At 42.4% G+C, this 25,001-nt stretch overlaps 2 protein-coding genes across 2 annotated transcripts; both read right to left on the reverse strand.

Annotated features, from left to right (window-relative positions):
* Positions 1-739: 739 nt before the first annotated feature.
* LOC130866946 (zinc finger protein interacting with ribonucleoprotein K-like) lies at positions 740-8,604 on the reverse strand. Its single transcript, XM_057758611.1, has 4 exons — positions 8,396-8,604; positions 7,872-7,910; positions 5,504-5,630; positions 740-4,236 (listed from the first exon to the last, which is right to left on the reverse strand). The coding sequence occupies exons 2-4, from the start codon at positions 7,884-7,886 to the stop codon at positions 2,981-2,983; spliced, it is 1,398 nt and encodes a 465-aa protein (XP_057614594.1). The 5' UTR covers positions 7,887-7,910; positions 8,396-8,604; the 3' UTR covers positions 740-2,980.
* A 2,401-nt stretch (positions 8,605-11,005) lies between these two features.
* On the reverse strand, positions 11,006-17,927 carry LOC130869840 (zinc finger protein 416-like). The gene is made up of 3 exons (XM_057762296.1): positions 17,738-17,927; positions 14,815-14,941; positions 11,006-13,203 (listed from the first exon to the last, which is right to left on the reverse strand). Exons 1-3 carry the CDS (start codon positions 17,768-17,770, stop codon positions 11,750-11,752), a joined length of 1,614 nt encoding a protein of 537 aa, XP_057618279.1. The 5' UTR covers positions 17,771-17,927; the 3' UTR covers positions 11,006-11,749.
* Positions 17,928-25,001: the final 7,074 nt, after the last annotated feature.

Here is a 25,001-nt window from a genome sequence, read left to right on the forward strand (position 1 = left end):
ATTTGTAAGCATTCATAGGCTTTCCTCACATAATCCTTACTATTTGCATAGATGAAACTATCCATTACAAAGGCTGAATATATCCTTATGGCCATTTTACATTTAGAGGGATAGATTAAAAAGAGTATTAGGAAACTTAACATGGTTTTAAATACAGATATTAAAATAAAGTGCTTACATATATAATTTTGTTAAGATAATTACAACTCAATTAAATTATCTTTAAAAAGCAAGGGCAGCAATCAAAAGTTGTCATTTCCTAATGATTTACTTACATATTTATGTTCTTCAGGTAACTTGTGACTATTGCATCAATACGATGATAAAATGAACATGCTATTGCATATCTCTTCCCAACTCAATAGTTGATAATATCACTGTGGCAGTTTGGAATTGGCCATGGTAGGACTGCAATTAAATATTCAAACCAGTACTAGTTTGTTGTGAAATGGCTAGACTTAAAAGAAATGTTACTAATGCAGACAACGTTTAAAGAATACAGTGCCTGTGGCTATTACACCGTGAATTAAGGAGAAAAACTGCTAAAATACTGTGGTAGTATTCAAAAACATTTTCCACCATTTACCAAGGACCAGTCTATCAACCACTGAAGAATGAATGAATGAAGTCTTAATACATATTGTTAGTGTACATTTATTTATTAATGAAAAGGACAATTACACCAATTTCCACTCAAAAATACACAAAACCAAAAAGTTTCAAAAACATAAAAGTTGACAAAAAACACATAACAATACTCAATATCATGAAACACAAAAAAAGCAAGTAAGACTATACTCTATGTTACTATATATCTATTTAAATGGATCAAATGGCTCAAAGGAAACACATTATCCATACCAAACACTAGCAAGAGTGTGGACAGTGAGTTCAACAGCTGTCCAGATTAGTGATTCTTAAAACTGTGCATCATGCCCCTTTGGAGGTGAACAACCCTTTCACAGGGTTGCCTAGGACCACCAGAAAACACATAGTTACACTACAATTCCTAACGGTAGCAAAATTACAACTATGAAATAGCAACAAAAATAATTTTATAGATGGGGGGTCCCCACAACATGAGGAACTCTATTAAAGGGTTGCAGCATTAGAAAGGTTGAGAACCAACCATTGGTCTATATCAATCTAGATTAGTCTGACAATTTCATAAAAATGGAAATATTTACATATATTGAATTACTGGCTCAAGAGAAATAAACCATATACAAAATGAGTAATATACCTTTATTCATTGTGGTCTTACATGTAACAGCTCAAGAAAGGATTCAACTTAAGCATCCATCAAAAGCTGAATGGATAAAAACAGATCGATGGGTAGTGTAATTATAAAAAACAAACACAGTAGAGCAATAGAAAGGCTAAGGTATTAAAGAAGCAGCAGTGATGAATCTCAAAATAATTATGTTTTGCCAAAAATATCTAGGAAAAAAAGCAACTTTTGTTTTCATTCACAAACTGTACTGTTGTGAGTCAAATAGTGAGCACTTAAAAGTCTGGAAAAGAGGGAAGATTCTAACAGGTTATGAGGTAAATCACAGGCAAGGCCATCATTACACACGAGTACACGACTTGTCAAAAAATAAACCATAGAGATGACTGCATTTCGCTACGACATTAGTAAACTTTACAAAAAGTGACTCAGAATACAGAACTCGGAACTCATACTTTCTGGAAACCAGGAGGCTTGGTAGCATCATTTTGATGCAACTCTGTCCTCATGCATGGGTAAGGGCAGTCCTTCATTAATGCAAGAAATAATGTCAAGCAGTGATGGCGGCATACCACGTTGCAAATACAGCAGCTGGACTGTGATTACAATAGCTACATTCCTGGGCTACAGGATCTCCATCTCATTTTCATATCTCTAGAACAACAGATTAGCAGTACATAATCAATAAAGATCACACTATCCCACAAAACTTCAGATTTTTTTTTTTACAATGATCTCGACTATTGTACATAAACAGATTTCTAGGTCCTGTGAACATAGCAAAAGACAAAGACTTTTACAAGAGGCACATTCCATCGGGCTGTCTGCAGACTCTTCCATACCCACCGCTTGTATGTCAGTGATAGTTCCCGTCTAGATATGGTCATCCAGTGAGTGACAGCAGCCTGTGGACTGACTGGTATTGGGGCACATTCTCTGTGGACCTTTACGAGCTGCCTCTCCTCTGTTTCATGGGCATTAAAAGGACATCTTCTGAGAAAAATAAAGCAAATTCATTCCATTCCCACAAGTTCAGGAGCTTGTGGCAACAGCAGATCTCGCCTCGGGATGACCACAGGAAGTTTCCAAGTCATAAACTACAGTAACGAAGTCCCTCCAGCTCCCGGGCAGTAATAAAAATTTGCTTTTCTCCTTTGCTGTCCCTGCAGAGGTACACCAAGTTGAGACATCCACACAAACTGTCCATCCTTTCCTAGAAAACTCAGTCTGTGTTTTCCAGCCTTCCCACTAGTAAACTGGACTCTACGAATCAAGGTAGCTTTCAAAATAAGGCATCTATCTATGCACAAAGCAGAGCAACAGGAAGAAGGCAGGGACCAACTGGTAATCGGAAGGTTGGAAACATTCACCGACTGTCATGTGATACTGATTAAAAACTACTCTTTTGAAAAGAAGCAGATAAGCAAAATGTAGCCACCTTCAGCAGACAATAGGGTAGATGTCCTGGTAAAAGCTGAGTTGTAGCCATGCTTTAAACAGCTAAAAATCAGACCGGTTCAGGGCAAAGCAGGTCCCGAGCCTAGCCATGCCTGAACTCCTGAGTAATCTCAAACCCCTGGGTGTGGGCAGAATTAAGATCAACCTCAGAAGATTCTCTAGTGTCATAATACTAAAAGAGGGCATTCCTTGTAAGTCTAAGGCTTTTCTCAAGTATGAACTTGGAGGAGCTAAATGATGCTAGGCCTTGGGATGAAGGCTTATCCACATCTGCTACTTTCATGAGGTTTCTTACGCACTATGACACTTTTGGTGATGAATGAGGCTAGAGCACTGGCTAAAGGAATTGCCACATGTGTCACATTCGTAAGGCCTTTCTCCAGTGTGAACTACCTGATGCTGCATGAGACCAGACTTCTGGCTAAAAGACTTTCCACACTGGCCACACTCGTAGGGCCTTGCCCCTGTGTGGATTCTACGGTGTTGAATAAGGATGGAGCTTTGACTGAAGGACTTCCCACACTCGGTACACTTGTAAGGCCTTTCTCCAGTGTGAACTCTCTGGTGTTTAATAAGGGTAGCTTTTTGGCTAAAGGATTTCCCACACTCGTTACATTCATACGGCTTTGCTCCAGTGTGAATTCTCCGGTGTTGGTTAAGAATGGCACTTTGACTAAAGGAATTCCCACACTCACTACACTTGTAAGGCCTTTCTCCAGTGTGAACTCTCTGGTGTTTAACAAGTGTGGCCTTTTGACTAAAGGATTTTCCACACTGGCTACACTCATAAGGTCTTGCTCCAGTATGAATTTTCTGGTGGTCAACAAGACTGGAGTTCTGTCTAAATAATTTTCCGCATTCACTGCACTCATAAGGCCTTTCTCCAGTGTGTATCCTACGGTGATCATTCAGGTGGGAGGTTTGGCTAAAGAGCTTCCCACAATCACTGCATTCCCAAGGCCTTTCTCCAGTGTGGACTCTCTGATGCTGGTCAAGTGAGTACTTGCCACGGAATGTTTTCCCACATTTGCTGCACTCATAAAGCTTTTTCCCGTAAGAGGCTTTTGGCTGGTGAACGACTGCTTGCTTTTGACTGGAAGGCTTCCCACAGTCTCCTGGCCTATGACTTTTATGACTGTGAGTTTCTTTCCTACCCTCAGTGCTTTCGCTGGGCTTCTTACTGTTGGGAAAGACGTGGGATTTCAGAAGGCTCAGTATGTCTGGCAGGTCCTTCTCAACATCCCAACTGGGGAAGGACTTGGCTGACATATAGAACAGGCATCGTTTCAAGTACGAGGCCTTGTCCGCGTTCTTCTTCAAGGGATTTTCTGTACTAGTATGTTTTTGGTGCTGATCACATTTTGAAGATACCTCTACACTATGTTTCTGCCCAGGTAGATCTGGCAGGTGCAAAATGTCTTGAAGAATTGGGACACACTTTTCACAGAGGTGAGCTTTCGTTGCAGATGGAGTTGTCTCTGATCTCCAAGCTTGGGATGCTCGTGTAGAAACTCTTTGCTCTTCAGCTTCTGTTCTATGACCACAACCTGAAAGAGAATACTGCTGAAATGCACGTTGACTATGCTCGGAGGAGGAAGCCCCATCATCCATAGACGCTACACAAAGCTTCTCCCGAGGACAAGGGAACTATAGGGGTGGCTTAAGGGAGGAGTTGCGTTACCACATCAGGTCACTAAAGACAACAGAATTGGGAAGGCCTGACTGAATGAAGGCCACCAAGATGGTATGAACTACAAGGGAAAGATGTCTAAATCTTCTACCCATGGCCTTAAGCTACTATAACAGTAGCCAGACTCATCAGAGTAGCCTCCGAAGCCCGAGGACTCCCTGCTCAGACTGCAGCAGGATATTCATCTGCTCGTTAAGTCTAAGTGCTGCGGAAGGCAGGCTGCTTGCAAGACCGGAGAACTCGTGCCAGTCAGAAATGAACAGCATGCGCTCAGCTTTATGTGGAAGTCATGGTAGAATCAGCAGAGGGATAGCCCAGTACACAGGAACAGGGCATGAATGGAGGCTACGCGGTGTACCCAGGGGCCAGCGATCATAAAGAAAACAAGTTAGAAAAAATAAAACAACCAAAACCCAAACCCACCATGCCTGGGGAAGAGACTATGAAAATGAGGCTTGGTGGTAGCACTTGCACCTAAACCATGGTGGATACAGGATATTTTTGAAGACAGCCTGGAAGTGTGCCTTCCTCTAGCTGTCACTTACGACACTCGGGCCTCCTATGAAGGAATACTCCATGTTGCATGTTTACTTTTCAAAAGAACATTCCTCCATGTGACCATATGAAACATGGTCCAGAGGAAAGAACAGATATAACAAGTGGCTAGCAGTGATACAGTATCTTACAAGAGATTACCACAGATCTCAGGAAAGGAAACGCTAGCTTTTGAATACTGAAAATGAAGGATCCAGTAAGAATGGTCCATGGTCCCAGAACGGCAGCCTGCCAAAGGCAGCCTGAGAAAAGCCAGTTAGTCAAGGGGAAGGACTTGTGATGCCAAGTCCTTAGGCACAGCCAGAGGCAAGACAATCAAGATGACACCCATCAATTAGGATGACCACAGGATGCCACTCCCATAACTCAGTAAGAAGCAGGTGTTAGTGTTACATAGGGAGTGATCTACTGTGGATAGTAGGCATAGCTCAATGCTACCATGCACAGCTTATATACCCAGAATATGCAGTAATTAGCAGCTGTCCATGTCTGGCTGTGGGAAGGATGAGTCTGTCTCTAGGGCAATAGGGCAGGGGGTCTCAGGATACTAGGGGAATGTAAAAGCTTACCCAGGGAGTTTATAAGTGCAAAGTTCTGCAGCGTAACACTGAGATACAGGAGCCTCTGAGTCTTGTCAAGGAGTCTCCACTCTTCATGTGAGAAGCAAATGGCCACATCTTCAAAGCTCACACAGCCCTGCTAGAACAGGGACAGGTTATTCCACTGTCAGCTTTACCCCATGTGCCAAGAATACCCACTTATTTACCCATTTTCTGTCCTCCCTTCTCCCTACACTCTTACCTCAAAGCAACAGCAGAGCCCAATGCCACTGGTAGCAGTTACAGCCCAACAGTTCCAGCAGAAGACACAATGATACCATCTAAACTAGCACGTAGGGATACATTTGCTCTCGTCAAACAGTTTCTCAGGGGTCCTCCTGACGGTCCCTCTTAGATACAATCAGATGTAAATTCACCCTTCGCCCTGATACCCTGACAATTGTCTGGACTGTCATAAGCAATCCAGGATCCTGCCCCAAAGGCCATCTGTTCTTTGCTTCAATCATCGCTACCCGGGACCACTTGTAGTCACGCATACCACTGTCTTCTGCTGATCTTCACATTCCCTAGACAATCACAGCCTTACTTTTGTTCTTAATCAGTTCTAATAAGTGGTTCAAAACGTCAATGACTCTCTATTCCATATTCATTAAGTCACAGATGCAGATTTGTGTCCCTAAAATTACCTGTCTTCCTGAATGAAATTCCATAGACATAGAGGACCACAACAAAATCTCATTAAGCTTATAGGATGACAAATAGGCACTACTCGTGGTGCCCGGGTTTGGGTGCTCTATCAACACTATCCACTGGGTGGCTTACAAAAACACAAATGTATTTCTCACTGATCTGAAGGCTTGATGTTTGATATCAAGAAGCAGTTATTGGCAGTTTCTGGTGAAGGCTCTGTTCCACGGTTATAGACCACTGATTTCCACTGGTATTTTCAAATGGTGGGAAAGAACATTAGCTAGTTTCCTGGCATGTTTTTATAAGCACACTCACTAATCCCACATAAAAGGCATCTATCCTCATGATCTGATTACCTCTCAAAGGCCCACACACAGATTAGGATTCAACACCTGAATTTTGAGGAGACAAAACCCTTCAGTCCTGGCTGCAGGCCACCTTCTACTTAGTGGTGCTGACACTGTGACTACCTTACTGCTTTACGCCTTAGAGACTTTGACCATACGCTTTATTGTGTCCATTTATCTCCACTTCTCTCATGACTGTGTTTCTAATGTCTATCATTTCTACCTAGGTATCCGAGACTCATTCACAGCCCTACCTTTCCTGAGCTATCGTTACCAACTCCTAATTACAATAAACAACCACCTCTGTGGCTAAATACTGACCAGTGCTTTTTTGGATGTATCCATCTTAAGCTACTTCCCAAATTCCAGATCTATAAGGTCACCCACCCACATGATATCTTCCTTCACTGATCTTTGAAATAACTTAGAAGTAGTGAAAAACAATTAATTAAAATATCCTCAATGAAAATGAACCTGAAACCCAGCTTTAAATACCATCTGACCAAGTTTTCATCCTTCCAGATCTTAAAGTCCTAGAACGGCAGTTCTCAACTTGTGGATTGCGACCCCTTTGGGGACCGAACAACCCTTTCACAGGGGTCCCCTAAGACCATCGGAAAACATACAACTTCAAATTACGACTCATAGCAGTAGCAAAATTACAGTTACAAAGTAGCAATGAAAGTAATTTTAGGGTTGGGTGTCACCACAACATGAGGAACTGTATCAAAGGACCACAGCATTAGGAAGGTTGAGAGCTACTGTTCTAGAGCCTGAACCAATATTTGACTATTACCTTCCTTTCTTTAAAATCTGAGATCCTGCGCAGCACAAATTTCAAAACTAATCTAGACTCCTACCACTTCCTCTACCTTCATTCTGGTCTAGTTACTATTAACACTCACCTGGACTACTAGAGCAGCATCCTCCATGGGCATCTTATTGTTTCCCTCACAACAACTGGGTTCTTCATGCTACTGAAACATGGAGGCTGACATTAGATCACCTCCCTTCCCGCCCCATCCCTGTTTCTAAATGTCCCTTTGATCTCATCACTCTAAAGCAGATGCTGAAATTCATTCTATGTCTGATTCCTACTCTGCTGCTTTCATTCAGTTCCCGTAGAAGAAAACACTTGGGGTGGGGGAATCTATGAATGATCTCCAAGTGTTTACACATTCCAGTGCCTGGCTCAATCTCATTCTGTTGTTTGTTACCATTGGGAACAACTCCAAAGAACCCCCAACACTGAGTCAGGATCCTGTGCTTGGGTTTGTTAAGGGTCCTTTGACCCAAGAAATGGTCATGAGAAATGACAGTCTGAAACATACTCTCCTCACCTGCATAAGGGCCATATCCAATTCTGCAGTAATGGATACCTGTGAGAAGAGAGATATCATGAACAATGGCAAGGACCCAAACCCTTGGGTCTTCCTATACACTCTCCCAACAAGGAACAAAATGACCAGGGGGATGTCTTCGTTACATCTGTTACCTGTGGGGCCCTAATGACTCAATCCGCACAGTGAGCAGCTTTTTGGAAAACCGAAAACCCACACTCAAGTCTGTATGATTTTGTCTTTTCTCTGTACACGAATTCTTATGTCGTAGGGATAAGGATAAACCTCTTCATCTTGCTATTACAGCTTAAATATTCCAGGCTTCAACATCGGTCCAAGAAATTCCACACCCTGGGGCCCTGGCTGTCACACACTCTGCCACGTCTCATCACAGTGGCTTGGCACATAAGAACCCCGAATCACGAACTGGGATTTAGGGAGAAGCGACTTAAATGGACTACCACACTCGGACTTTACAAGATAAGAGGTGAGAGCAAGGGAGTCTCAGATGTCGCAGCACTTACCTAAGCCTGGTGCGTGTGCGCAGCCATCCAACTAGGCGAGCATAGACCGCAGGGAGATGGGGACGGGGACCTGGGCAAAGCTGTCGCCGCCAGTGCCCGGTGTGCGATGAATACTACCCCTAGAACCGCTCCTTCAGCCTCTTCGTCCCCTATCTCTGGACAAAGGGGTCCTGCACACGGTCAGCTATAACGGACCCAAAACCCGCTAAAATGAGCGCCACAGAGAGCAGCCGGAAGTCCCGCCCCATCCTACCAGTAAGAACCCGAAAATGGTACCGTTCCAAATGCTCATTGGTTCAGTTTTCCTCTCCCTGTGACTAGCGCATTCTGGGTAACGTAGTTTCTTCAGTTATGCGTGTGTAAGCTGTGGACCCCCCATCACTTGGAACAAAGGCTAAGCGGGATGCTGGGAAATGTCGGCATGGATGGAAGCAAACAAGCCTTTTCCAGCTATTTGTTTTCTGTTCTGTTTTCCTACTTCGTAGTCTTGGGACACCCCAGTGTTTTCCAATCAGGGTGCCAACAGAATACCCCAAAGGGCTGTAAGTAAGCTACACTGGAGGGCAAAGGGCTGTGTTTGGCTGGAATGGCAGGGCCTGAGGGAGCAGAAACTTCTTCACTTTGTGCCCAAATGTTGGACAGACATCCTGATGGAAGCCAATGCCTAGCCTCCAGAACCGGCTGTGGGCCCTTAGCCTCCCAATCCACAGCTGGAGAATATCTTGGGGGAGTCTCATCTATATCTTGAGGTGTGTTACATTAGAGCCCTCCCTTGGTATTCTAACCTGCCCCCACTTTTCATAATGCTTAAGTTGTCCTTACTTTCTGTCCCCTCAGCGGATGCATTACAGATCACACATGGCTTCTTAAACTTCAAATATACATCCAGAAGCTAGGGAGTTAGCTGAATGTCCTGGATATCACAAGGCGCATAGATGCATTTTTAGAAAAGCAGGATGAGTGTGAGGCCCCCAAGTTCAGCACACTCCCTCTCTTCTGAGAGCAAAGACCTTTGCGAACAGACCCAGCCTGGCACCTGCAGAAGTGGTCAGCTGTAGCCACCAACTTGGTCATAAACTAAGGTGAGATGTAGCCACAGCCCACAACTGCCGAAAGATAAAGCTGAACAGAGTTTAAGCAATTCTGAAACTTTCAGTTTGGGAAAAAGTTGTTTTTCTGCATTTGTGTATTCAGCATCGGCCCATCTCTGGACGAAACAAATATCTGAAGTTGTCCCCTCAAGATGATGATGTACAACATGTGATTCCAGTAACCAGTAGGCAAGAGAATCATCAGTTTTGGGCCAGCCTGGCTACATAGCAAAACCCTAAGTCAAACAAAGCAACAAAAGTAACAACAAATACCAACAGCAAAAGGCAACTCAACAGGCTGAGTGTGGAAGGAACTATGGCCAGCTTGAGCATGGGGAGCATGAAGAACATGGCTCTCGCAGGCCTACTCCTCTCTCCCATTTGCTCTACCTTGCTAAAAGCCATTAGACTGCATTCTTAAAGCTTGCCCACAGGGTCTATTCTTGTATTTGGTCACTTCCTCCTTTTGAGGTTGACTACCAAGGTCCAGGTATCAAAGTACATAAGTCCCAAATATCCCTGTCCCCTTTCCTTCTTCCTCTTCCTTCTGTCTCACATTTGTTTCTTATTTCCTGCCTTCTGTCCTTTTGGGGAAAATAAATTTTCTTTGTGCTGAGAACTTGGCATTGAGGGTCCTGAGTTGATCTTTCTTTTCAAGTGTTCTTTCCGAGTGACTCAGTTGTTCTAAACTTCTCCCAGGCAGCTGAGCTGGATTCTGCTTCTTCTTGGCAGCTAGTTTGGTCTTAATCTTCTTTGCAGCCTGGCTTGTTTACACTTAGGAAGACGGGGCCTAGGGAATCTGCTCAGTGTCACGGATTTTCTGAAGCTCTTTTGACTTGTCTCAGCTTCTTTCCAGTATATGGATGGAATGTTTCAACTTGACAGTTAATAGTCACACAGCAAAGCTATATATGTATCCCTAAACAGTACAAGGAGGTTGTAGAAATAAATGAAGGCTTGGTCACTAGACTTGTGAGGAATGTTTGCAATAGTCAGAGTTCACTTGTTTTGCTGTAAAGCTTTTCCATTTCCTGTTTATCATACCCAGTATTATATTTCCAATTAGGGATCACATCTGGTTCTTACCAAGCCTGAATAAAACCATCATATGTGAATTTCTAGACAGGTCATGTGACTCCTTATACAGCAGGTGAAACCCCCCCTTTACAGTGTCACAGATGAACAAATTCATGCTATCACTAGAAGGGCAGAAACAATAAACCCTTTTCAGTGATCCCGGTTTCACCAAAATGAAAGCATGAAGGCCACAAATTTAGGCCACAAAAACCTACATGCCCAGGTCTTAGACAGAGAACTAGATGAGGGAAGAAATGAGAAATACTTTTGACTCTGCTGTACCTACAAGACAAAATGAGATCCCCACAAAAGCTGTTGATCCATGCAGAGTTCAAATTTGTCTCCTCCCACCGAGAATTTTCAAAAGAATCCCAAAGACTACAGGCAGACCCAACAGTAAACATGTTTATTAATGCAGAGACTAGAGAATGGTAGTCAAAAGTTGGTAAATGGAGGGCTGGCCAAATTAACCACAGTATCAGTATGAGACAACAATTTCTATGCAGGAAAGACAATGCTGGAAAACCCCAACCTATTGAAGACTAGTTTCCCCTGGTAAAAAAATCATGACAGATGTATGTTTCAACCAGTCAGAAAAAAACAAAGCAAAACAATAACGATTCTCCCCTTAAGGCTTTGCTCATGATTTCCTCCAGAAAACTAGGAGATGTATGTTGTGCATCTCCTTTGTATGTTGAGGAGACCAATGCACAATGAGCAAGCTGATAGAGGAAGATGGTTTCTACCAGAGAAAATGGGTTGAGTGCAGCTCAGACAAGGGCCCAAATCACATTAGCATGTATGGAGCAGCTCCTGTAAACCCCATCCATGCCTGAACTCAGACAAGTGCCCGAATCACATTAGCATGTATGGAGCAGTTCCTGTAAACCCCACCCATGCCTCAACTCAGACAAGGGCCCAAATTACATTAGCATGTATGGAGCAGTTCCTGTAGACCCCACCCATGCCTGAACTCACAAGAAATAAAAAAAACCCTGGATATTTGAAAATATAAGTTTCAACTTCAGGCAAGTAGTTCTATATTATAAAGTTAATACTGAAAAAAAAAAACTACAAGAAACAAAAATGAGAACATTTGCTGCAGGTCCGTGTCTTCTTGACAGTATAAACTTCCAAGACTAAAGGATATTAGACCTTGGGCTGAAACTACTTCTGCATGTTATTTTCATGAAGCCTCTCCATGGTGTGAGACTTTTTGGTGGAGTAAGAAGCTAGACTGTTGAGGAAAAGATTTCCCACATTTCCCACATTCGTATGGCCTTTCTCCTGTATGAATTACGTGGTGTTGAAAGAGGTGACATTTTTGGACAAAAGACTTACCACACTGGCCACACTTAAAAGGCTTTAATCCAGTATGAAGTTTCTGGTGTTGCATAAGACCATTGCTTTCTTGAAAAAATTTCCCACATTCTTTGCACTCGAACGGTTTCTCCCCAGTGTGAGATCTCTGGTGTCGAACAAGCCTAGATTTGTAAATGAATGCTTTTCCACAATCGCCACACACATGAGGCTTTTCTGCACTATGAGTTTTGTGGTGTTTGTTGAGAGTGTCTCTTTGGCTAAAGGATTTCCCATTCTCATCACACCCAGGAGACCTTGCTCCAGTGTGAATCTTCCGGTGTTCAAGCAGATTACGGCTGTGTGTGAAAAATTTCCCACATTCATCACATGCACAACGCTTTTCAGTTGCATGAGTTCTCCGGTGTCGAACAAGCGTTGATTTGCACCCGAAGGATTTCCCACATTCATCACACTCATAAGGTCTTTCTCCAGTGTGGATTCTGCGGTGTTCGGTAAGGTTGGAAATTTGCCTGAAGGATTTTCCACACTCATCACACACATAGGGTTTTTCTCCCGTGTGGAGTCTGTAGTGTTTTATGAGGGTATCTCTTTGGGTAAATGATTTTCCACATTCCCCACATTCATAGGGCTTTTCACCTGTGTGGATTCTGAGGTGGTTATTTAAGTGGGAGGTCTGTCGAAAAGATTTTCCACATTCATTGCACTTGTAAGACTTTTCTCTACCATGGGCTCCTGAGGGATGAGTGAAAGAGTTTTTGCGGTGGTGGACCTTCCCACATTTAGTAGACTCAGAAAGTCTTTTTCCAGCACTGGCTCTTGGGTGGTGATCCTGAGTGTGTTCATGGCTGGTGGCTTCTCTGTGTTCACCCCTCGTGGAACACCCTATTCTAGTTTGAGAGCCCTTTCTACATTCAGTGACTAGGTTCGCTTGCTCACAAATGGGAACGGTCTGTGGAGGGATAATGTCCAGTGCATCTGGAAAGTTCTTTTCAACTTCTGCAGAGGGAAAGGGCTTTGGTGACACATGAATTCTGTAGTTCCTCACCAGTGAGGCAATATGTGAGTATCTTTTCAAGGTATTTTCTGAGTTGGGATGATTCTGGTCCTGGGGAAGGTTTAAAGACATACTGATCCAATGTGATTTCTGCCTAAGTTGATTGACCAGGTTCAAAATGCCTTTCAAGACCGGCAAATATATGTCATGTGGGTAAGACTCCTGGTTAGCTGGACTTGCTTTCAGGGTCCTGACCAGTGATAATCCTTTAACAGAAACTCGATCAAGAGGTAGCTTTCCATTCTCTATTCCTTGCCAGCAATCTGAAAACAGAAATTATTATGAAATAATTTTATTGTGGAAAACATGTATTATTCACGTTTTAAAAGATTTTTTTGGAAAATTATCTGTATATTTTATTACTCTTTATTTGATTTTTCTCATACGTTCTCATGTATCCCATGTTCACCTCAAACACATCATGTAGTTATGGATTACCTTGAATTTTTGATCATCCAGTCCCAACAGGTGTGCACCACCTTGCCCTTGTATATGATATTAGTGATCAAACGCACAGCTTCATACATGCTAAGCAAGTATGCTTATAAAGCTAAACTTGTAGCTTTTAAAACTAAACTACACCCATAACCCAATAGGTAAAGTGACTTTATTTTTCTAATTCTTATTTTTTAGATTTTCAGAGTGCCAGGAATCACCACAGGGCACGATATCTTAATCTGTGAGTTGCAACTCCTTTGGGGATGGCATATCAGATATTGACATTATGATTCATAACAGCAGCAAAATCACAATTTTGAAGTAGCAGTGAAATAATTTTATGGTTGGGGTGGTCACTACAACATGAGGAACTATATTAAAGGGTCACAATATTAGGAATGTAGAGGGCCACTGCCCTGGGGCTTTCCCTCATCAACTGAGGAATATATCTACAGCTTGATTTCTGGATATCTTTAAAAATATGAATAGAAGCAAGGCATGAGGGCATGGCGTATTGATATGAGGAAGAGAGAGTTTGATGTGAGTGAGGTGAGGAAGGGGCTGCCAGGGACTGTTAGGTACCACAAAATATGGAAACCTCGTGAGACAAAGGACACAAGACTGAATTCTATCACAAACAGGAGAGGCAACGTATTCCTCAGTCAACAGCATTCAGTAAGACCTTATTGTTTGGGGACATTGGGATTATGTACTGAAGACTGAGGGGATGTCAGACGTGTTTAAGGAATATTGAACCATCTATGGACACTTTACAGGGCATGTGTATCAGTACTGGAAAATGTCACAGAGGAAGCGGTACAGAGCAACAGGTAACAAGTCTCCTCCTCTCACTGGGAAACTCATCAGGGGCAACTGTCCTCCAGGACCGAACTACACTGTAAAGCATCCAGGGCCAGCTCCATGTCCCTTATCATGCATCTGCATGGAACCCGCATGAAGCAAGTTCTAAGAGAAACACAAGGCAAAGCAGATGAGCCTCCAACACCGGCTCAAGAGACTCAGCTTACTACATGCCCAGGATGTAACATTCTTGAAGGAGGATTTTGGCAGGACCTCATAGTCCTGTATAAATAAATATTGATCAGGACACTGCTTGTCATTTCTGACTCTGGCAGTCAAGAGGAGCTATCATTTAAGAAGAGGTGCAGAAATTGAGAAACAAAACCCCACATATTTAGGTTACAATAACCATAAGAGGAAGTAGATAAACATGAGACTTATTTTACTGATACAGGGTACCTGATGCCCAGACTCTTAAGGCAATGTTTGGAACAGTGCACATGGCTAGTCCCTTCAAATATGAGAAGATAATAGAAAAGTTAACAGAACCAAAAATCTTGCTCTGGAAATGGCAAAGCTATCTGTACTGGAAAAAATTGATACTGGCAAATTCATGGATGTGTATGGGGCCTTACCCAATGAAGTTACAAGTGCAAAGTTCTCTAGCATCACATAAAGGTACAGCTGCCTCTGAGCCTCATCGAGGAGCCTCCACTCTTCCTTGGAGAAGAAGATGGCCACATCCTCAAAAGTCACAAAGTCCTGCCACAATGAGAACAGACGTTTCCATTATCAGTTCTCTTAGAATCCCAAGTTATCGATCCCTTCCTACAAGTAATTCTGCCCCTTTTGTTATCCCAACCATACAGGAAATAATTGGTGATAACACTGCCCATTCTCATGATGGTTCCATCCATCACTGTGCCCTCTGAAAGCACCAACTGTGGGAAAGACAACATGGGATGACATTTCAAATATGGTCATGGTTTTTTATAGCCCACAGTCAGTTTCCAAGGCTTTTCAAAGTTGTGCCTTTCTGACAAAAGAATTTTGGAGCTTATCGACCGTTCTATAGTTTTCAAGGCTACAGCCATGGATCCATACTCCCCCACACAATGTATCATTTCACTCTTTACCATACTTCTCAGAAGCCCCCCTTCCCACTTCTACCTCCACCTTGATCCCTTTCCAGGGGCTTCTTTCTGTTCCTCTTCATCACTCAGAACATGACATCCAGTAAATCAGAACACAGACCCTTCAAATGCCTCTCCGCCACCAGCTTACTCATGGAAGGGTTCCTTCTGTCTCTCTGGGACACAGTTAAACAGCTCTATGTCATGGCATCACAGCCTCTCCCTCTCAAAGCTGCAAGATAAACTTATTATCCAACTGAGGACTTGGCACCTAGGTACTTAAATGGTGTGGAATTTCTTGCCAGCTCTTCAGAATTTGTAACTCAGAGATGACCTTATTCCAGAGGATTTCTCTGCAGGCTTGTCCCCCAAATGCTATGCAGGGTAGCTGGAACTTCTACTCCATTACCTTGAACCATTTCTTCATAATGTCCTTAAGGCCCTATGTCTTAAAAGGAAGCTCCTCTTTCTCTTGAAATCCCAACTAAAGCTGTCCTTATTGTGATCTATGTTCCTTCTCATCTTCTCCCACCTCACAGCCCTATTATACACATGTGGCCACAAGGTCCTCTCCCCAGGAATTCTGAAGGGTGACTGGTTTCAGCTTCATCTCCACAGACATGTAACTCCTAACCTGCACTGTGTTACAGCACAAAGGGTCCTTGGCAGCTTGATACAGGATCCCTGATGGTCCACACTGTCAGAGGCAGCCCTAGTTCTGTTCTCAAGTTCTCTGGGTTAGTCTATTTTCATTAACATAACAACATATATAAGGCAAGCTCCTTTATAAAGGAAAGAAGTATGTTTTGCTTTGTAACTGAGGTGCGAGGTGCGAGGTCTTTTTGGTGATAGCCTCCTTGCTGCAGGCAGGGTCCTGAGGCAGGAGAGTAGCATATGATGAGATAAGAAGTAAGGAGGCCATGTGTGTGTGACCTCTTCTATAAAGACATCTGAATTCAGCCATGGTGAGGAGGACAACCTTAATGAGTTAATTTTATTCTAATCACTCCTTAAAGATTCTAAACACTTCAGCCAGATAAGTTTCTAGTCTATTAATACCTGACACTTAGGATTATATTCCCTTACACGAAGTCATGGGGTTGGGCATGCAACCATACAGGAATCACAGTAGATTACTTGACTTCCACATTTCAACTTTAGCCAGCCAGGAAAACCTGCAGATCTCAAACACACATCATCTTCAACTATATCGAGCCCGATGTACCCTCTCTATAGTCACTGCCTTTCTCTTCTCCTGACCCCACTTAGTGGCCTGTCACAATGTCCTTCTACATGAGACCCTGTGACTCTTTCCGATTAATGCCTATGCCCCTAAAAGTATGACCTACCTGAACCTCCTCAAACACACTAAGAGTGACTACAGAATTCCGCTAGATTCCTAATGCTCCAGCCCTGTAATATAGTTCTTCATGTTGTGGCGACTCCCCAACCATAAAGTGATTTTGCCAGCCACAGGTTGAGAGGCACTGCTCTGGCACCCCTCAAGACCACCGACAGATGTGGGGGGAGTGGATCAGCCGTGGCAGGTTCTCAGGCCAGATGAGGAAGTGAGGATCCTCTCCCCCTCCTTCTACAGACAGCAGGAATGTCAACAGTCCCCTGGCACCGCCACTGTCATGGTGTTGCTCTGTCACTGTACTGTTTTGCTCATTCACTGGCATCGTTAAGGGACTAAGAGATTTTGTAGATCACCATATCAATTTCTGTTCCATAATGGCCAACAACCATAATACACCCATAAGAAATTATCTAAGAGGTAACACTTCCACACCTCATTTGCTCTGGTTTCCAGCACACAATAACCAGTCCATATAGCTCCCCTGTACTGTCTGTTCTGGGTCTGCAGCAGGCCAAGTTTGGTCACGGACTCCAGAACACAATCCCTAGGGCAAAGAATGGTACCAGCCCCAGTGACGCCCTAGAATGGTCACGTGAACTTCTGAGCAAAGGTAGGTGGTGAGAAGCCATTACCCATGGTCGGGGCTCCAAGTGCACATGCCTCCTCATTTCTCTGCCTTCTCTGCTCAGCCCTTAAGCCAGGTGACCTGGGAAGAACTCGATGATGGACATCTCTCGGCCCTTAAATCCCCAATGTTCGTTCTTACATTATGAAAATTTGCACACATTTCAACTTTTGCTGGGCTTCACCTGACCCTTTTCCAAACGGTTCTACCTCCAGATAGAAAGCATAGAAAACTTCAAATAAGCCGAAATCGGACACCGGCCACCAGCTTCTGGCTGTGATTGCACCCAGCTCAGCACGCTCCCACAGCCTGATTCTGGATTCGGAAATGGGAGCCCATCTGTATGTATGGCACTGTTTTGAACACAGAGATTTCTACTCTGCTGATGACCCTGCACTAAGCTTTAGGGTGAAGGGAAGCACAAGCGACACAGCACTCACATGAGCTGGGTCGCTGGGGGTGGCCACCGCCATCGGATTCCGCTGGTGCAGCGGGAACAGCGAAACCAACGCAGCTCCTCAGTCCAGCCAGAAGGGAGCGGGGACAACGCTCCGCTGGAACCCAAAGCCGCACAGCTAGCACGAGCAGCGTGGGAACATGAGGATGAACACGGCCTTGTGAACTACTGTTCCCGGAGCAGTGCAGCAAGTTCCCTGGTGAAGGGATGGACGCAGAGACGTTGGCCTAGGAGCCTTTCAATGGCATTGGCGAATTGCATTCTGGGCAACGTAGTTTCCAGAGGATCCAGGCTTGTGCTATTGATAACCAAGAGAAATCTTGCCAAAGTAACTCTCCAACCTCATAAGCATAGGAAACAGGAAGTGTCTTTCCTCCCTCCCTCCTTCTTCCCTCTTTCCCTCCCTCTCTTTTTTCCTCCCTGCCTTTCTTCCTTTCTTTCTCTACCCATTTCTCCCCCTTTATATCCATTCTTTCCTTCCTTATTTTCTCAATTAAATTAAATTAAATTTCTTATGTAAAATTTTATATATTTATGGAGTTCAGTGTGATATTTTAGCACACGTAGATACTTGTATTAGTCAGAATTTCTATTGTTGCGATAAAACACCATGACCAAAATAAATAAATAAAATAATAGAAATCAACCTTGGGAGGAAAACATTTATTGAATTTTACACTTTCATGTAAATCCAACACTGAAAGAAGTGATAGCAGGAACTCAAGTCTGACAGGTACCTGGAGGCAGGAAATGGAGCAGGGGCCATGGAGGAGGGCTGCTTACTGCCGTGATCCCCATGACTTGCTCAACTTGCTTTCTTACTGCATCCAGGACCACATATACAGGAATGACACTGCCCACAGGTAGCTGGGTCCTCCATCACCAATAGTTAGTCAATAAAATGTGCCATAGCCTGTCTATGTGTACAAACAAACTTTGTACACTGTAAATATGTATGGTTCTCATTGTTAATAAAATGTTGATTGGCTGATGGCTAGGCATGGTTTTCAGAGCAGAGAGAATGCTAGGACTAAGAAGAGTGGAGTCAAAGGAGTCACCAGCCATATAGGAAGAAAGCAGGATATGCAGAAGAGGTTAAAGCCATGAGCCTTGGTCAGAACATAGATTGATAGAAAGGAATTAATTTAAGTTGTAAGAGCTACTTAGTAATAAGCCTGAGCATTTCCAGTTAATAAGTCTCTGAGTGCCTATTTCAGAAGCGACTGCTGGAACAGAGATGATCAAGATCCTAACGAAAAACTCTGCCTACACTGATATTTTTTAAATGAAGTTATGTCTTCCCAAATGATTCTAGATTCTGTCAAATTGACATGAAACTAGACAGTACAACACCAATTTAAAGAAATCAGAGTAATTAGTCTTTCCATTTCTTTATTATTTTATTTATCCATTTACTTTAGAGGCTAGGTTTCACTTATTGCAGGCTGGACTCATACTTGCTATGTGACTGAGGATGACATTGATCTTCTTGCCAATATGTCAAGAGTGATGAGTCTCCATGCCCAGTGGGACTGAACTCTGGGCTTTGAGCATAGTAGGAAAACACCCTAACAACTGAGCCACATGCTCAGCCCTCATTTATTTAGTTTTCATAGAGAATTCTGTGTAATTTAGCCATATATCCTTTTGTCCCCAGTCACTTTCTTTTTCCTGCTAGTCTCCTTCCTTCACTCCCCTTCTGCTTTTGTGTATACAAGTATTTACATATTCATAAAATGATAGCTGTTTACATTAATAACTGCCTTAGACATTTGTGTCTCATGACTTCTTCCCTCTTTGAACAGGCTTGCACAAGTATAGAAGTACTCATGCCTTTAATGGACGTGAATTGAAGGTTTGTCTATAGCCTTACTGAAACTGGTTCCATTCTTTAATTTTTGCAGTATTTTCTGTACCGAGGTAGACTCTTTGCTGTTGAGCACTAAAACTCTTAAATGTCATTTTGTCTCCAAGTTGGCTTCATCTTCACAGAGCTGTATGCATCTGTTTCATGTTCATCCGCTTCAGATGGACATATTTTTCCACGGAGCTTTCCACACATGGTAAATTCCTCACACAAATGAGAGAAATGTAGCTTTTCCTAGCTGTTGGCTGGGGTTCCATCAGGCTATCACTTCAGTATATGAGACACTGGTATAAAAGCCCAAGTTCTATAGCAGCTGTAATCATTGCATGGAGGCAAAGGGATCTCAAAGTTTAAGGTCTTCCTAAGTGGCATAGCAAGTTTGAGTCCAGCCTGTGATAAGTGAATCCTAGTTTCCTAAGTAGATAGATAGATAGATAGATAGATAGATAGATAGATAGATAGATAGATAGATATAAAGAAATGAGGAGCTTAATTACTCTGATACTTCTTAAAATCAGTACAGTATTGTACTAGCTACTTCCTTGAAATTTGACATAAGATAGAGTCATTTGGGAAGAGGGAACATCAATTGCAAAAATACCTGCATAATATTGGCCTGCATAAGACCTTGGGAGTGGAAGGCACATACAGTCACTCTTCAAGATAGGATGGAAATGCCACCATGAGCAGTGTGGTGGATTGTCCATTGAGACACAGTCACCATCTGAGAGAGTACAAAATTACTACTCTTAAGATCTAATGGTCATCAGTCCCTCCTGGAGTCAAGGACTCTTGCTCAGGAAATCCTCAAAACTCCTGCCTATGAGAATCTGGATAGAGAAATATCCTGAGGGTCACTCTGGAGTTATGGAGACTGCCTACTAGCGGTCAATTGCCTGGAATCCCTTTGTTCTACTGAATAGGAATCATGGCTAGACCAAAGGAGTCTGAAAGCACTAGTTTTCAGCAACATTTAAATATTTATTTTCCTTTAATTTTTTTTTACCTGTTTATCAAAAGATCTGGATTGCATGAAGGAGGCAGTGTGAGCCAATATACTTTAGATATCTCATGGCAAGCATCAGAGAAATTCCACTTAGAGGAATTGTGGCAATTTGTTTGTGATGTGGAAGCTACCAAGGACATGTCGTGCCGTGAGAAGCCCTTCTTGGACATAGATCAATCCAAAGGCTCCTAGTTTCTGAGGGACTCCTCTGGGAAACACTACAAAGGAATTGGCTAAAGCCATCTAGTTGAGAAGCAGGTCTGTGGGTCTCACAATTTGTTTAGTAGGCAAAGTGAAGTTATGCAAGCCAAGGACACAGAAGTTTTCTGGGATTTCCACTCCCATCTCTGTAAGGAAGATAATTCTTGTATCCTACTTGGAAAGAATCATCACTTCAGTATGCTTGATGTAATGGTTTTGAGTTTTGCTTAAAAAATAGTTTGATAAACATAAAAGATTGCTACTAAACTAAAGTATTCCTAAGTATGTATCAAGTCGGAAGCCTTGACACATTAGGGCATATTTGTATTAATAAAGTTAATTATATTAAAAAGCATCCCTTCCTCTTTCCATTCATTCTCATTCCTCTCCTTCCTGCTTAACTGTGTACCTTGCTTTGCTACTTCCATACAAGGACACTCTTGTAATATGAATTGACTCTCTTTCTCTAGATCTATAGATATAATAAACTTGCACTTCTCCTAGTATTCCCTAAATATTCATGGCTTTCTAGTAAAAATAAATAAATAATATATGGATTTTAGGCTTTGAAAAACAGAAGAACATTTAGGACTAGTGAGATGGCTCAGCAGATGAAGATGATTTCTACCAAATCTTAAAACCTGGCTTAAATCCTGGAGCCCACCTGAAGGAAACAGAGAACCAACTTCTGCAAGTTTTCCTCCTGACCACCACATGTGTCTGAACACACACTCTCACACACACAAACTCTCCCCCGCCAATAAACACACACATCTAACTAGATACGTGTGATCAAAATGTAAGAAACCATTCAGCATACTAAATACATAAATTCTGTGTTCTCTTTTATAAGCATATATTGGAGCTTTACCATGTAATTGAAAATTAAGTAATTTAAATCCTTCGTAAAAACTACAATTGCAGTAATTGAAAATCAAGGGGAAACTGTATGTGTACATCTAGAAGAGTCACTGTTTGTAGCAGACTAAGTATTTGGTGAAGATAACAGATCTAGAGGTGGCTGGAGGAGAACGTTTATAAAAATTTACATTATGCTTTTCCTTCATACGTGAATGCATTGTATTTTGTTCAAATGCATCCTTTACTCTCTGCCTCCCTTCAATTCTCCCTACCATCTTTATACACTTCCCCTTCTCTACGTAAGTGCACATAACCTATTAAATTCAGTTAGCATTAAACACATGCTCATGGCTGTAGAATTGCCAGAAATACCAGAGGCAACCTATTCGGAACCTCACATCTGAAGATAGCTCACTTTGTCTTCCCCAGTAAATTGTAGCTTCTCAGCTAGAAGTGGACCTTGCAACCCCCTCACTGTCCATGCTGAACCAGTAACTAGACAGATCTCATGTCAGCAAACACAGCTGTTGAGATGTCAGGAATGTAACTGCCTGTGTATCCAGATGATACCGTTTGCGAGTATTATTCTCTGATCTCTGGATTTTACAACCTTTGCACCCCATCTTCCACGAAGTTCCCTCAGCTTGAGGGGAGAGGATGTGATATATATCAGAATTCCACAGTGAGTCACTCTCTCTGCATTTGGATCATTTGTGTTCTTCATGTTAAATTCTATCAACTCCAAAATAGGGTCCATGAATGAGAGGTGTGAAATGGACAGGGCAGAGATACGATTATAAGGATAAGTATTTCAAAGGCAGTTAGAGGCTGTGTACATTAGAAAAATGATAGTAGTGGGAGAACATGATCTTTTTTCCTATCTGTGGACACTGATATGCATATCTCATAAGAGAAGAGATAAGATGAAATCTAGAAGTAAAATAGTTCAGTTAAAACAGAACCAGTAAGTGAATTGATGTGGTGGAGAGTTCTTATGCAGCACAGCAATTCTACCTCCTTGGCTGGGGAAGGGGATTGAGAGAGTGAGGAGATCCTGACAGGTATCATGCAGGAGACAAAACTATAAGAAGAGATAAGAATTAAAACATAATGCAGATTGACTTTTCCTTTTTTAAATTGATTTTTATTGAGCTCTACATTTTTCTCTTTTCCCCTCCCTGCCTCTCTCCTCCCCTTTCACCCTCTCCCAAAGTCCCCATGCTCCCAATTTACTCAGAAGATCTTGTCTTTTTCTACTTCCCATGTATTAGATGTATGCAGGTCTCTCTTAGGGTCCTCATTGTTGTCTAGGATCAGAAAGTCTAATGCCATACAGTTCATTGCCAGCATATTCAAAACACAGTACAATTTGGAAATGGTTTCCAGGCCACAAATAAATCTTATTGTAGGTGCACAATAAAGCTTAAGGTATGACTACGTAGAAATTCTTCCACAAAATATATGGCATCAGAGTGGTTTCTATAGCTAAAAACCTAGAATCTAGTGTAGTCTCAGACTGATGATGGCACAGGGGTTAGCAGAATGAAGTACATTGGACAGCTCCCCTAAAGATGGGCAATGGTCCAGGGAGGGACAAGTCTGGAATAATTAATTATTCTGGGGAATCTGGGTGAGGTTTGCCTCCACATAGAGCCCAAAGGTCACCAAGTATAACAAAATCCACTCTCAGCTTTCTGGATGGAATGAAGGCATTTTATTTGATCTCCTCCACTGAGGAGACACCCCTGTGTGATTAATATTCCTGGTTCTCTAAGTCCCTCTCTGTGAATATAAGAATATTTGTGACCCCAGAACTAGAGGAGGAGACTCTGCCCAGTCTAGCTACCTAAAGGAGACTCTCTGACCAGTTGAGCTTCCTGCAAATCATGTCACTACCACCAGGGTTGAAGCTCCTGTCAGTTCCTACCCATGTTTTGGGGCAGACTTTGTAATGAGGCAGCTGCTCTATTAAGTATCCCTTCACCCACACCCCCCTAAGCAACCCCCACTAAAATTTATTGGCTCTTTCAAATGGGCTTTGGGAGAATTGTTGCTTTGGTTTGTCACAAATTTGATTTCTTGGGTGCGACATAACACATTATATCTACCTAAGAAGAGTCTCACACAATGTTCAAAATGAAGAGAGATACTGGTTTGTAGATTCTTCCAGAAGAGGATGCCCTCACTCTTCTATTGATGACAGGTATTTATGCTTGGCAGGACAGCAGGCACAGAATGACAGAATAGGATCAAATGTGTGTAAACAAATGACACTAAGATCCCAGGGACCTTCAGACATAGGAACTAGACATCTAAGTTCTAGATAAATGTCTTGATTAGAAAATAGTCATAGTAAAAGTTGGACAATTCAAATTCTTCAGTCAGAGACACTGAAAAGTGTAAAGTTTATGAGAGTGAAGACCAAGCAGAGAGATAATGAAGCCCTAAAGAATGGAAAGATCACTTTGCTGGGTACAAGTTTGTGGTGAGAGACTTCCTGGTGGTGACATGACACACATAGGTCTATTCACCCTAGAAAGGGAATCCATGACAGATAAACGTAGCCATCAAACCAAAGTCCAAGTTGATAAACTCGTAAACTTTTATTGGTCTTCTTTACAGGAGTATGGCTGCAGGGTTTCTTACAGGAGTTGTCGTCACTCAAATGCATCTGCCTCACAGAGAAGTCTATCCTCACACAGGTGTGATGACTCAAGGAATCTGCATACTTGTATCTCTGCATGACTTTGGAGCAACTCAACACTTCCGAGAATCTCTTTAGGCAGATCAACAGATCAGAATTTCCTCTAGTAGATTAAAAAATATCTTCTATAACCTGTGGAGAGTCCCTCCTGTGTCTTGTTTGTTTGAGTTTTCCTATATTTCTGAAATGTGTATACTTCCAGTGTCTCTAGTGACCTTCTCACTGGAAGGAATGTTTCAATAAGGAGGAAATTGCTCTACAACACAGTTGTGCTCAGGGGCAATCTTCTCACTAAGTATAGGGGTATGCTTATATTATTCCAAGTAACACACACACACACACACTCACACGTGCACGCATGCATACACACATGCATAAGCACTCATGCAACACACTTTTATTTTTACTGTTTTCAATGATCTAATAATTGTGTAGACTAGACTTTTTATGAAAGTATAAAATCTTCACAAATAACTGAATTTACAGTCAGTATACTCAGTAACAGTGCAGTTTGTGTGTGGGTGTGGAGGAGGCAGCTAAGTGTTGTGGAGCCCACATGGGCTAAACTAGGATTGAGAGTACAAACACAAGGAAGTGATATTGTTTGC

The sequence above is a fragment of the Chionomys nivalis genome, chromosome 2 (genome assembly GCF_950005125.1).
Source record: "Chionomys nivalis chromosome 2, mChiNiv1.1, whole genome shotgun sequence".
In the NCBI taxonomy this organism is placed as follows: Eukaryota; Metazoa; Chordata; class Mammalia; order Rodentia; family Cricetidae; genus Chionomys; species Chionomys nivalis.

Bases quoted from the DNA above. Each gene is read 5' to 3' on its own strand.
- LOC130866946 (XM_057758611.1), bottom strand. The intron at 4,237-5,503 runs GTAAGCTTTTAC...ATTCTCTTTCAG, and splicing joins TGCACTTATAAACTCCCTGG to GTTGTGGTCATAGAACAGAA.
- LOC130869840 (XM_057762296.1), bottom strand. From the start codon at position 17,770: ATGGCGGTGGCCACCCCCAGCGACCCAGCTCAT. The intron at 14,942-17,737 runs GTGAGTGCTGTG...TCATTGTGGCAG, and splicing joins CCCCCAGCGACCCAGCTCAT to GACTTTGTGACTTTTGAGGA. The intron at 13,204-14,814 runs GTAAGGCCCCAT...TTCTGTTTTCAG, and splicing joins TGCACTTGTAACTTCATTGG to ATTGCTGGCAAGGAATAGAG.